Source organism: Seriola lalandi, unplaced genomic scaffold (assembly GCF_002814215.2).
Source record: "Seriola lalandi dorsalis isolate HSWRI2012SDOR001 ecotype SW California unplaced genomic scaffold, Sedor1 jcf7180002054580, whole genome shotgun sequence".
Lineage (NCBI taxonomy): Eukaryota > Metazoa > Chordata > Actinopteri > Carangiformes > Carangidae > Seriola > Seriola lalandi.
Window position 1 is genome coordinate 973,370 of NW_019525133.1, and position 14,574 is coordinate 987,943.

The 14,574-nt window shown below is 39.3% G+C and overlaps 2 protein-coding genes across 2 annotated transcripts in view; both read left to right on the top strand.

Moving 5' to 3' along the window:
* LOC111663755 (ankyrin-3-like) overlaps positions 1 to 2,423 on the top strand; it is a 123,673-nt gene extending 121,250 nt beyond the window's left edge. Inside the window, exon 49 of the mRNA XM_087177087.1 lies at positions 353 to 2,423. The gene's annotated coding sequence lies outside the window, so the exon portion shown is untranslated. The remainder of the gene's footprint in view (positions 1 to 352) is intronic.
* An 855-nt stretch (positions 2,424 to 3,278) lies between these two features.
* Positions 3,279 to 14,574, top strand: part of LOC111663767 (coiled-coil domain-containing protein 6) — an 18,105-nt gene continuing 6,809 nt past the window's right edge. Inside the window, exons 1-8 of the mRNA XM_023418077.2 lie at positions 3,279 to 3,610; positions 4,770 to 4,919; positions 6,731 to 6,859; positions 7,459 to 7,562; positions 8,614 to 8,774; positions 11,227 to 11,383; positions 12,613 to 12,713; positions 13,606 to 13,727. Of these exons, the coding sequence (XP_023273845.1) occupies positions 3,356 to 3,610; positions 4,770 to 4,919; positions 6,731 to 6,859; positions 7,459 to 7,562; positions 8,614 to 8,774; positions 11,227 to 11,383; positions 12,613 to 12,713; positions 13,606 to 13,727 (1,179 nt within the window). The 5' untranslated portion in view covers positions 3,279 to 3,355. The remainder of the gene's footprint in view (positions 3,611 to 4,769; positions 4,920 to 6,730; positions 6,860 to 7,458; positions 7,563 to 8,613; positions 8,775 to 11,226; positions 11,384 to 12,612; positions 12,714 to 13,605; positions 13,728 to 14,574) is intronic.

Genomic DNA, 14,574 nt, shown 5'->3' on the forward strand with positions numbered 1-14,574 from the left:
ACTCCATCTGTACAAAACTGACTTAGAAATAATATGGCACTGCTGTGAAGCCTAGCAATGGGTTTCTATGGTAACAGAGGTCACCATAACAACCCACAGACCATCAGGTCTTGTTGTGATTTTGTTAGATCACAACAGTTTTTGCTGTTTAAAAAGACTTTTCACATAGAAAAATTTTTGTTTGTGAGAGGAAGGTTGCACCCTTAATATGTAAATTAAGAGAATATTTTTGTTCAAAAAATATTGTACAATTTTAGATAGAAGGAAATGTATCCTTGGCAATTTTACTCTATAAACTTGTTAATATATTAAATGTGCTTCAATATTTGATGAACTGTTTTGTGTCTTGCAGATGTACAGGAACTGAGTTAGATGTTTCCTGGGAAGAAGTGTTCAGAGGGCTGAAGAGCTACAGTGTGAGGCCTTCAGACAAGGGTCCAGTCTGCAACTATCTGCTTCAAACAAATGGTTTTCATGTGAGAGGAGTCGACCCTTCTGACTTACGCATGAGCATGAAAAACTCACTTCCTGTCAATCAAAAAGACCCAGGAGGTTCTCACTCTCTGACTGCAGTGGACTCGTGGACAATGATTCTGCTTCCTGTTTTTGTGTGAGACAATACATGCCATCGGTCCACTGGTAAAGTGAGAGCCTTTTGAAGAGCATCGTTTGTGGTGAAAACGAAAAAGACTCCGTTACTGACAACCACACAGGTGCAACTGTGACCAAAGATGGCACAAGAGCTCAGTCCACGTGGTGGATGGAAAGAATGAAGTAGACACAATAACACAAAAAAATCTAATGGAACACTTCTGATTCAACTTCAACACTCGCCTTATGGTTTTTTCTTGAACCCATTGTTGTCAGGATGTAAATTGTTTTGGGATTTTTTTCTTCCTTTTTAAAACTTAAACTAACACAAAAGCTTTTTCTGTATATAAAATTACAATGTGTAAAATTCTTAAAAAAGGGTAAGTTACTGGTTGAGAACGCACTGAGGAGAGTAACCTTTTCAAGTGCTTTCAAAATTTATTGAAACAGTTCCACTTTTAAAGATTTGAGTGTAACTTCACAGGTTCTTGTATAATTAATTATTAGAGCAGGTATAATGTTTGTACATGAAAAAAAGCTGGTTTGATTTTAACAGAAGAAATTTCCAGAAAATCAAATTTCAGTAATTCCCAAAGTGGGAGTGGATCTAATCCTGCAAAAAGCAGCCTTTCAGAGTACTCATATTTTCATGCATGCTGTTCACATTATTTTAAGTACAATTTTTACAAGTTTGCAAACACTGTATTCAAATGACAAATAAAAACCCTTTATCTGTGTACACATATAGCCCAAACATTTGTCACCGATTTTATATTTTAAATTGAAAAAGGATACCATTAAAGCATTTATCATGATGGGGTGAGAATGAAAAAAAGTTCTATAGCTTCTTGAGGGTGTGATGTCTTGTCTGTGTATGTAAAACCGGAGGGCAGCTTCTGCTACGAGAACGAAATAATCTGAATGTAAATGCTAGTAGGCTGGCTCGCTGTAAAATTATAACTGTATTGTGCGTATTGGCTATAAGGTGTAGGAGTCTCTGTACACTGTTAGACTGTTCGTAATCATTTTAGCAGTGTGTCAATTTGGTTTTCTAACGGCTGCTGTGGTATTAAAGGAAAACGGGGGCATTTCATTTTGGATTTTTTGGTGAAGTATTTCCTTAATTTAAAATCCTACTCACATTAAGGACACATAAAGACATTATTTGATTGTAGCTCTAAATAGCATATTGTATGACAAAAACACTGGATGGTCAAAAACAATTATTTAAGCATTAAATAAATTGTGTTTAACTCTGAAACTGTGTGATCTTTTTAGGCTTGAGAGTCTGTATATGCAGTGTCGAATAGAATTGTTTTCACTAGCTCATTGGCAAAATTTTACTTTACAATACATTAGGAATTATCTTTGTATTGGTTTTCATTAGATGCCCATGTAGTTCAAGTGTGGTGTTCTACTGGTGCGATGGCTCAGTATGCTGATGTCTATGCTGTGGACATGAAAACTATGTAACTTTTTTTTTTTTTTGGCGTGGGGAGGGGGGAGGGGGGTTGAAGAAAGTCAGGTAGGGTGCTGTACCACATCCCCTTATACTACTATGTCAATCAAGGGGAAGAGGATCCTTTGATATGGTTGAACTATCAATTTTGTCAATTTTGTTTGATATGTGTTTTCACCTGAGCAGATTTTTTGATGTACAATTCTTACTAACAGCGTGAAGCCATTGAAATGTAACTATTCTAGCACTTTGGTTATTCAAGGTCTTTTAGAGGCTATAGCAGCAATGATGCCACCACAAATGTTTCAGACGTCTTTAAAAAAAATCAACCTAAAAATAAAAAAAATAAAAATGCATTGATTTTGCAGTACAATTGTTTCTGTTCTTGTCTTTGTGTCCTTGAACATTGTTTTATTATGTAAGTAATGTAATGGAAGCAGGGTAGTTATGTCATGAGAGACACTGTCCTTCAACTAGTTATGTGCTTCTTCTTCACCAAAGTGTACTTGAGCAAAAATCTCCAGGGCTGCTTGTTTATATGCTTGGACTGCCTTGTGTGGCCAGACAACAACAGTTCATGATGAGGATATTGTTGATTTCTGTTGAATGAGTTAAATATAAACTAGAAAAGTTATTTCAAAGCAATCCTGTCTCTCATGAAGCTCTATAATTTATTAACATCACATAACCCTCTTTAAGTGGATATTTTATGCAGATGATGATAACACTAATTTGTAGTTACTGGAGTCCTAATTACTATTATAAATACTGAAGGTACTGTTCAAATAAGAATGGTAGTGTGTTCTTAGAGGTGGAATACAATAGGGAAATGCTCAGCCACCTACTGATTATTTATCATAGATGGCAAATTTCTACATCATCCTTATGACCAGGTCATGGAGTCATGGCTAGAGTGTCTCTTCTCTGGGGCCCTACTGACCCTGTCTTTTTTTTACTTTGATAAAACATATATCTATTTAGGAATACATAGCACGTAAATTCTGACACAAGGCCGCTCTAAAAGACAGGTGGATAAGTCAAGTAATGATATAAGAGACGCTTTAAGGCTCTTATCATTTCATCTTAAAATGTGCTTAGGTTCAGCAACCCACCGTCTTGGATGTAGTTGATAAGGATGTGTTACAGATTGTCTAGGGTGCACTGGGCGGTACTGGAGACATCCTGGCGGTGGCGCTATGCCGGCAAGCGTGAGCAAGGTCACACGGTGTACCATTCTGCTGTGTGCGCCCCTCAAACGCTGCTGCTGCCGCCGTCGCCCTCTCTTCTCCACACTGTCGCACAACCATGGCGGACAGCGCAAGCGAGAGCGACACCGACGGAGCTGGGAGCAGCTCGGCCACCCCGATGTCGTCCTCCGCTTCAAATTCGGGGAAACCGAGCATAGTCATTTCACAGTTTCGTTTGGAGGAATTGACGAACCGCCTGGCCTCCCTACAGCAAGAAAATAAAGTTCTTAAAATTGAGCTGGAGACGTTCAAACTCAAGTGCAAAGCCCTGCAGGAGGAGAATCGGGACCTCCGCAAAGCTAGCGTCACCATTGTGAGTAACGGCAGCTGGCTAACTAGCTAGATGCTATCACGCCACTTACTATATTGTATTTGTCAGTAAGTTAACTGTGTCTGGTGCTGTTTGTTTGGTGCTAAATAGTCCATGTTGACACATTTAATGTATTCCATGGAAAGGTTATCTGTATATGAACACAACATTCTGGTGTTTTGCTAGCTCCACTAATATTAGCTAGCTAGCGTTAGTTGGATATGTTGCTAATTTAGCCAGCGGGCTAACGTTTGCTAGCTGGTTTTGCAGAGATAGCCAGCTAGTTTGCTTTGTTTTGTTTTCCGCTGCTAATCTTGGCTAATATTAGCTCCATGGCGAACGTCATGTTAAAAGGCGTTAAAAATTAGGTGGGCATCTCACGATGCAAGTTACCGGACTGATGTTAGCTATTTGGTCAGCTGATTACTCACTGCTAAACATTGTCACCACGTTATGTCCAACAAGGATAAGGTAACCGACTATGAAATAAATAACCCAGCCGCAGCACTGGCATAGACCGATGCGTCATATATCTTCATGCTCGGTTAATCAGTCTCAGCTTCATAAAATGTGTAACCGATCTGTTGGATAGATGCGCAGGCCAAACTTAGCGAGCTAGCTAAATACCTGGCTTTAATGTTGGCAAATCAGCCACACTGCACCCAGTCCACCCTAATGTGAGGCTTAACTAGTTGTTCGGTTTCTATTGTCCTTCTCATTGTTTTGAGCTACTAACATATTCTTTCTGCTTGCAAAACAGAATTTAGCTTTGAGGGCAGTGGAGAATGAGGGTGGATAATTTGAGACTGGTGCTAACAAGGACAGACGTATCATCACACTGTAATGCTAGCTGTTGTAGCTGCCCAAACACATTTCCTTAGTGCACCCATGTTTCACTCTTTCCCTTACTGTCAGTCACCCATTACTGCAATATCTCTTGAGTCATTAGGGAAAATTCTGCTTCCTCTTTGGCTGAGAGACTTCACTGCAGCAGATTTGGTTGGGTGGTGTACTTGTGTTTGTAGTATATCTAAATGCACTTTTGGCTGTTACAATTTAATCAGGATAAAAGTGAAAATCACAGTTTGATGTGCAAGACCTAAGAGTCTAATTTACTGATGTTTGCCTCTACCATTGTTTCCCATTTGTTTCCATCCCACAGCAAGCAAGAGCAGAGCAGGAGGAGGAATTTATCAGCAACACCTTGTTTAAGAAGATCCAGGCCCTCCAGAAGGAGAAGGAGACCTTAGCAGTCAACTATGAGAAGGAGGAGGAATTTCTCACCAATGAACTGTCAAGGAAACTCATGCAAGTGAGTGGGAACAAGATTCGAAATACCAGTTTTTACCTCACTGGTTGTAGTTGCTTATACCGGGGACAATGGAGGATAGTCTAACATCAGTTTGAACCTTCACCCTGTTTGATGACTTATCATATTGATAACAAACATCACTGTGGTACAGAGTTTTTTCTTACTGTTCTATTATGCTCTATAAAGTTTTTGGCTGCAGTATTGTCAAGCATGTTCAGCATAAGTTCGCTGGGTGTGTGTCTGCACACCACCTCATGTATGAGCGTGCGGCAGCTAATGCATTATCATCAATTGTCCTGGTACTTGCCTGAAGCCTGGAAAGGCTCAAGATGACTTCACTGCGGCTGCTAGCTACTAGAAATGACTCTCAAATTACTCTCATCGCGTCTGTCGGTTATTTGGTTCAGTCTGTTTTCCACATCTTATTTTCCTAACTGCAGAACACACAGCACATGCATGCACACTCTCACACTTTGAATGGCTAGCTGTATGCATCCTAATGGTTTGTTGATATGTCGAGAAGTGGGAATTTGAAAGGGACATCAGCAGACCCTTGTTAAGGTCATATAGATGAACTTTTGTTGTCTTGCCTTCTCACTTAACATGAAACAAACCTGTGCCTGCCTCTGCCTGTAGACTTTGATGTGACATATGGCCCATAGTGTGTGTATGTGTATGCTTTTATACATGGGCATGTGCTTTACTTTTGTGATGATAGAGTGAGAATTGAGCAAATGTGGTCATTTATTTTACTGGGTGTTGAAATGCTCCTCTGAGGAAACACTTTTGAAAATGATTTTGTATGACCTGCGTTTTCCCCACCATTACTTTTGAAGATGGACTTATTAACTGAAGTCATCTACCGTTGATGGAGTCATAAAAGGAAAAGCTCTCGCACAGTTACCATTATATACAGTATGTACACACATGCGCACATTGCCACTGTGCTGTTGTTGCTTACAAATGGCATTTACTTGAAGGACACAAGAACCAAAGTGGGATAAAATATCTCTGCAAGGTGTCCATAGGCTGAAAATGAACAGATATATTTTCACACACACTTGGGCATAGTTGCCACTCCCCCTCACAGTACAGTGGTGTGGAGCCCTGGTATAGAGTAACTAGTAATTGTATTCGCTAAAGGGAGGCACATTATCGAAACAATTCCTAATTAATTGTCTAATTGTTAATTAGAAGAATATTGGCTGCACTGTGTGTGGCAAAACTTGGTGGCCTGTTCTTTCAGTCAGGATACTACAAGCATTCAACTCTGTGTGAATGCAGTCATTGTAAATTAAAATAAACTGTGTTGTTTTGAAGTATTCTCATTGTTTCTGGTCGTAGCATAATGGAAATTGTTATTTTTTCTCTTTCCAGTCTTTTCCCATAAATTAATTTGCATCCCTTTTCCCGTAATGAGTAATCACTTATATAATCTATCACACAGCCGTCCCGTTTTGAATCAGTGCTGAGCCGCACCCTTTCTTTGTATTGGTGAGCTGCCAGAGGTGGTTACTTTAGTTGCCAAATCATTATTTTGCACTGTTTATTCCTCTGAGAAGTTAAGCCATGATTCAGGAGGAATTGTGACATTGGCTTCCCATTTTGCTACACTCTCAATGTGTAAGCTAAATGTGATGATCTGACACCAGTGTGTTTGTTCACTGTGGTCATCAAATTGTTTTTATATGACTCACCATGAGCCTCTTCTTGTGCTCTTGCTCCTCTCCCTTCTCTCTCATCGCTGTGGTTTCATTCACCCCCTCTTCTTTTCCTCTGTCCATGCACTTTCCTCCCCTTGTCCATCCTAGCTCCAGCATGAGAAGGCAGAGTTGGAGCAGCATTTGGAACAGGAACAGGAGTTCCAGGTTAACAAGCTCATGAAAAAGATCAAGAAGATGGAGAATGAAACCATCTCAAAGCAACTAACCCTGGAACAGGTATGCTTAACATGGTAGAGTAAGAAGATTTCAGGATCCAGTATGGTACAGTATATCCCTGAATCTGTGTGTCCAGTTGTTGTAGTAGTGTCAGACACTAAAATTTCACCACCCTTACTTTTTCCCACTGAATGTTAGCTGGAAAGAACATTTTGGTCTGTGGCTGGGTCAAACCTGTGTGTGCTGAAGCCACACCATAATATTTCCATGCTATGATGACAGGATTTTTCTGTAGATGTGCTTGCATGCATTCATTGTTGTTCACTCATGAATGTATGTGTCTGAATGATGCTTATGTTATGCTACTGTGCATTTTGCCCAGATGGAGATGTAACCAAATGACACGTTCACCAAAAACTGTGACCTAATTTCACCACAAAAAACACTACTGAACAGCTTATTTTATTTTTAGGGTTATTTTATATATAGCCTATGCTGCTTTGTTGTTTTTCTATCATGTGGCTCTTTCACATGCCAACATAGGGACTAAAGCTTGGTTTTGCAGTACAGTGTACTTCTGTGCAGTCCTGTGATCATTTCCAACGTCATGGTTTTTCTATCTCTGAACGTCACTCCTCTCTCATACTTTTATTCTCCAGTTGAGGCGGGAGAAGATCGACCTTGAGAACACATTAGAGCAGGAACAAGAAGCCCTGGTCAACAGACTGTGGAAACGCATGGACAAACTGGAGGCTGAAAAAAGGTGTGGAATGATCTTATATGTGTCAACCCATTCAGTATCTACAAATGGTAGATGTTTTAGAATCTGCTACTTGTGGGCCTGAATTCAAAGCTTGTTTTACACCCATATTCATACTTGAACAAATTTGAAAGCCAAAACCTCTTCAGTAATATTAGCAAATGGGTCAAAGACTCTAACTTAAATTTTCCATAGCTTTCACCCACATCTTGTTGCTTTCTTCGGTGGATCATCTGTTGCTCAACAAATCTTTAAATTAGCCAATAGTTTCACTAGTAGTGCTAATTAAAAATATAAAGCCTGATGGGTTGGCTGTGACGCATAGTCTATAAAAGCACTCTGCTCATGTTCTGTGTAATATTTTTATCTTGGCTTAAAACTTATAAAACTTATCTTAAAGCTGTCCTGCAGTGCTCTGCTTTCCCAAAGATGTTTCCATTTAAATTAGGGTAGACACAATATCTTGACACGGCCAAACAGCAAATTTCAGCAATATTTTGGTAAAAATTACAAAATCGTTGTCATATTTCAGTCTATCTTGACTGGACTAATAATGCTTTTGTGTAAGTATACCCAATATTTCATGTCCCTTCTCTGTGTCTGACAGAAACAGGCCCAGTCAGAGGCACACATAAAATGCCTGTCTGTCACTCTAAACAAATGACTAAGCTGCAATTATGCATAATGATGCAGAGTAAAATTACCAGTGATCGACTAACAGTAGCTTTTTGTTCTAGGTAACAGATTTTCAGGGTAATGGTTTTTAGTGGAGTAACATCCTGAAGGCCTGATTATGTATGTAAATTGTCAGTAATTTCAGAGCCATTTTCAATCCAAATTTGCTGTAAAAGAGGAAGGGTTGAAAAGGTTCAAAAGTTTTCATTTTTGAGAATAAAATAGATTGTTTTATAGTTGTAAAGTCTAGGCTTTTGTTAAGACCCATGTTAAAGCTAGGGATCTTAAATATATTTTATTTTAAATAGCTGGTCACCATGCCGATTATTTCAGTTGATGAATTACAGTTACATTGGGATTTGTTTGTTTCCTAAACTAGAATCCTTCAGGAGAAGTTGGACCAGCCTGTATCAGCTCCTCCCTCCCCAAGAGATGTTTCCATGGAGATAGACTCGCCAGAGAACATGATGCGGCATATCCGCTTCCTGAAGAATGAGGTGGAGAGGCTTAAGAAAAGCCTGCGCACCACTGAGCTGCAGCGTAAGTGGCCTCTCAACTTGTCACATGATCCATGTGGGGTGTGGGCTCTGAAGTGGCAGATGTTGATTAAGTGTTGATTAAGGATGTGATTGGTAAAACTGATCCTTAGATAAGCAGTGAAGGGCAAATTCAACCTAAACCCAGGCTTGGCTTTTTTACATTGACATGAAAGAACTGGATACTTTCTGGCTTTGTGGTGACACAGTTTATAGCCTCGTTACCTCCTTGTCATTCACTGGTCACATTACACCCAAAGACATCCGAGGGTTTATGAAGAAGTAGAACTACACAGTGGTCAGCGACAAGCCTTGTCTTGATGTTGTTGATTCTCTGAAAGGTCTTAGCCCTGAAGATAATCTGTCTCATTGTTCTGAGTATTTATCATTGGTGTTGTTACTTTGAGTTTGACTTATATGAGCCTCAGACAGGGCAGAAGGTTTTTTTTCTTGTGAAAAGCCCATCTATTGAGTATTATCATTGTTACTTACTATTAATAGTAGTATTATTAGAATTATTAATATAGCAAGTTAAGCCTCCACTCCATCTGTAGAAAGTTGTGACCTAGAAACAAGCGACACAGATGTAAATACTACACCTTACTACACTAAAGATAAAACATTAAGGGTAAATTTAGTGTCATTTTCTAAAGAGGTCAAGTGCTGATAATGTCCAAAAAAATTCTCAACCCTAGTCTGCACTATATATTACATTGATACTGCGTGGAAATACAGTTGCAAGAAGGCACCATTCCTGTCCATGGTGCCTTCAAGGATGTTTTGGGGGATTGTTGTGAACTGTGATCTTGTTGATGCATTCAAGAGCACGCCAACATCTGAGAATATTTTAAGAGTAACATTTTAAATGCATAAAATGACCATATTTACAATATCTGTTTCATGACTTCTACACTTACTGACACTTTGTCTCATGGTTTTTATGTGACAATATAGATGGTTAATAAAATTTGCGATGAGATGATATAACACTAGCTTGTCTTAAACACTAATGGCAGGCGGCTATGCCTCTGGAGGTTGAGCAGTTTGTCCACTAATAGGATGGTTGGTTCCTGATTCCTGGCTCGTCCAGTCCGCATGTGTCCTGCTGTATGCAGTATGTTTTGAGTGGTTGGTAGGACTAGAAAAGCATTTACCATTTAATGCACAAGGAAGGAGTTTACAAAACAGCTACAGCTGTACCCTTTCTTATCATATGCTGAGAAGATACTTAGACCATAAATGTAAACAAATGTTCTCTGTGAGTGATGGGCAATATTATAGAAGTTTCATGTCTATGAAAGTAGATTTCAATACATTAAATTGTAAATGAAATTCAGTGCATGTAAAATTCAGGTTTCAGTTGTGTTCAGTGAGGTGAGGGCAGCATTTCTTGGATCATGAGAGTTCTGTGGGGCAAATTATTGAATGGCAAGAACAATAGAAAACCAAAAGATCCTCACAGCTCCTGCCTTCTGGTGACATTATAACTCGTTTTAACATTTCAGGGAGAATAATTTATTTTCAGGAGCCACTGACTTGACTGACTGGTTAGTTCAGAAAGAAGCTCGATAGACAGGCACAATAGATCCTGCCTCTTGCAAAATTATCTACTAATTGAAACAAGAATCAGTACTGTTATGCGTTTTTTTATATTGATGTCTATGACAATGCATTGACATTTGAACACTTATTTTCATAACATGTAACACAATGTACTAAACTATCTCCTCCCAGCGCCTCTTAATGAACATGTCACTGATTATTCCCAACTGTCTTAATATACTCCTCCCACCTTCACTCTACTTTGTCTCTTTAAAACATGAGGCCACTCAGGAAAGCATGTGGTACTAGGAAGAGGAATCCATATTAGGCCATTGCATTATGAACGGTGCTTGCGGACACATTAAAAACAGCTTCTAGCACAGCAGTAAACACCATTATGTTGAAGTTAATAACCCTTATTTGTTCAGACAGTCAGATGTGTCGATTCAGCTTAAGCCAAGAAATGAATTGATGGAGATAAGTTTTAAAGTTTAAACACTTGTCTGGGATGACACTGTGTAGTCTATGCTCTGTTTTTTTCACTAGAGGGAGCCATCAGTCTAACCTTTAACACAATGTTCTGAGAAGCTGAGACAAGTAGCAAGACAGCAATGCTACTGGAAACAATTACATCATCATGATGGTGCTTTACTGATGATCTATTGTTAGTAGAGGTTGTCTTCAACAGGCTTTCACCTTCTTCTTGGAAAGCAAACATTGTACTGCACAAACTGAATTGTGTTTGGAGGTCTTAGGAGGATATCATGCTGCATCTGCAGTTTTTAGATAGCCCCTTTTATTTTTATTAGTTTTTTATTTTACAAGAAGATCAATGTTGGTGTTTATGTTGATATACAGTGGCCAGGATGTGGATATCTCAACTGATGTCATTTGTTCTGCGTGTGCCCTCTCAGATACAGAGAAGCGTGCCCAGTACATAGAGGAGGAGCGACACATGAGGGAGGAGAACATCCGACTGCAGAGGAAGCTTCAGAGAGAGATGGAGCGCAGGGAGGCCCTGTGCAGACAACTGTCAGAGAGTGAATCCAGTCTGGAGATGGACGATGAGAGGTAAAGAATGGGACACATGATAAGGGCAGATTTACAAAAATGGCACAATAACACTGGGGTACAAAACCACATGTGTTAGGAAATCAAGGCAAATGGCTGAGAGAGACTTCATCTTGTTAAATGGCTTGGCCTGTGCACTGGAGTATAATGTTGCAGAGTGGCTGGAGAGGCATTTGGCTCCATTGGCCATTTACACTGCTGACACGGCTGATTGGATGAAGGGGGCCTGAACCTGTCAGAATGAAAAGATGAAGGAACAAAAGAGTGAGAGATGCAAAAGACAACAAGCATGTGTGCCACCTCAGCATGCAACAGTTACTCTTGTAATTGCCAGTATTTGTCAGTGTTGTATAGGCTTTCTTAGTGATTAGCAAGGTAACAACATGGTGCCCATTAACCAAAGCTGTTGTCTGCATGTCACAACCCACTCTGTGTTTTTTCATAGAATCATAAAATGAATGTTGTGAATCCTAAATACTGCCATACAGTTTTGTTTCAGGCTATAGCCAAAATTTCTTCACACACCAGTGTTAACATAGGCAAAGATGAAAATCATTAACAGTAGCATAGTGTAGTTTAATTCTACCAGATCTGTGTTATCTTGATATAATGGAAAAGAAGCTATCAGGTTATTACGCCAAAGCCTTTTTAAACTTTGTGTGATCCCTTTTACTACTGGTAGTCATTACCCTAATTGCGCAAGTTGTATCCAGATGGTCCCCCTGTCTAAAATCAAGACGAGACTGTGTTTGCTGTGATGACTCTTAAGCTTGACAAAAAAAACTGCTCTTTCCCCCTTAGTATGAGATCTTCTTGCAGGGTTCAGTATTGTTTCTCTTTAACGTTTATTATTAGGTTTATGCTCCTGTTTTTTGGATCACCTAGTAATATTGTAGCTTATGAAAGGTGCTATGTAATATATATAATTTAAAATACTAATATAATTTTAACATGTTACCACTTGCCTAGGTATCATAATTAAGCTTGATTTTTCTTATCATCACCATATTAACAGAACAGTTTTAAATAAATGGTATTTGAAGGCACATGTACATAAACCTTTAGGATTTTTCATTGATTTCTCTTTTTCAGAGACTTGAAAAATTTGAGGGTATGGCAGGTGAATGAAAACAACATAATATAATGATAAATAATACTGTGTCTTATTTTCATGTAGCCATACATGAATCATACTTGATTTTCATAAACTGCTCTTCTCACCTTCTCAGGTACTTCAATGAGATGTCTGCACAGGGCTTGCGAGCAAGGACTGTGTCCAGCCCTATTCCCTACACCCCCTCCCCCAGCTCCAGCCGACCCATATCACCTGGTAGGTACATTTGAGATGGCCTCTGTCCAAGTAATACTGCAGTCCACAAGGTATATTGTGTCATTGGGAATGGCCAACACGATAATAAAAAGCACCTTTCATATCAGTTGATATGACTTGTTGCCATCACACACTATCTTTGTTACAAAGTTTACCATTAATACCCATTATATCTTGCAATGCTCCTAACAAGTCCCTTCTTCTGATTAAAATGTATAATAGAGAATGACACAGGTAATTGAGTCAGTGCATCTGCCAAATAACAAAAACATGGTTACTCTTTTTTTTAGATTTATCAGATATTCAAGAAAGTCTTTAAAGGATTCACTCAGAACGGTTGTACTCCTGGTGTTGTTTATATTACTGCAGTTAATAATGAATTGTTTGATATCTGCAACAAAAGCAATTTAAAGCAAGTTAATACTGAGTGACTGAGCATATGTTATAGCGTGTCAGAGGGTTTCACAGATGGAGCACTAGAGGTGCTGCTGCTGCTCAGCTAACATGCTGCTCATTCTTCGCCTTCTGTGTAGACACAGAGTTAGAAAATGCATCTAAGCCCTGGATGTTTAAATCCTAGAGCCCTAATGGCCAATGCAATTCAGAGGAAATTAAGACATGTTTGGTGTGATTCAGTAAGATGTCAGATTATAGCCTCAATGTTTTTGCTTAGTGACGAAACAGACCTGAGATGCCAAAGCACCTCTGTTTCTGTTCTGTCAGCCTGGTATAAATCGTGTTCAGCTATCAGTCTAGGATGAAATAATTATGCAACTGGTGTTAAGAAGAGAAATTGCTGTACTTTGTCTCTCAGTCAAATCTAATGACTTTATAAAAAAGTACATACAGTATGTGCAACTTACTCTTCCTGCCTGCCCCCACTCTGTCACAGGTCTCTCATATGGCAGCCACACAGTTGGCTTCACCCCTCCAGCTACACTGTCCAGAGCTGCCATCTCCCACTATAACACTCCTGCCCTGCACGTCCACGGAAGCTCCTCTCACGCCGTAGCGGTGAGTAACATCCACCCACACATCCTTGACCAAACATCTCCTAAATAATGAGTTTTTCAAGATGTCACAGGTGTTTGTTTCAATTTTTACTAGGATTTCTTGTTGGATGGAGTTTGCAACCCAAAGCTCAAATATTTATTTCAAAGAGATCTAATCACAGTTTTAGTTGTTCCAGCTTAGGTATAAAAATACAGGTGAACAATCAACAAGTATAATTTTTCTATTGAATTTTCTTTTGCTGGACCACAACAGAGCGGCCAGCCCTATAAACATGAATGTCATTCATGCCTGACTGAAGGATAGAGTTGAGTGATCAACTTATTCCATTGGTCAGCTGAATGCCACCAGACTGTGTCATGAAGCTAGAACATCGTTCAGGCGGCCGGGTTTTCCAGTTGCTCTTTCAAAATGAACTGGTACAAACAGTTTCTATTAGTGTGGTGCTTAAATCCTGCAGTGTAGCCAGAAGTGACTGCTGGTTAACATGTAGTCTTAACTGGCTGCGTTTCAGTTACAGCATATGTGAGCAGAGAGGGTAGAAGAGAAACAATCAGATAAAGGGCTGAAACCGAATGACACTAGGCAAATACTGTGCAGTGATATCAATTGTTTACAGTGGTTCCAACTATGCCCTTAGTTTCACACATTGAACCATACATGGTCTAGCCAAATACTAGGGTGTGACTTAGTCTTGTATATTGTAAAATTGCTTGCAAGATCTATTATATTTTACCAGGGATGTAAAGCAAAATGTGTCCCAATAGAAATGATAAATAAATTAGATTTTAATTGTGACCTCAGTCGTGCCCCATAGTAGGCACAGAGAGAAGGCCAGTAGAGGCTGACA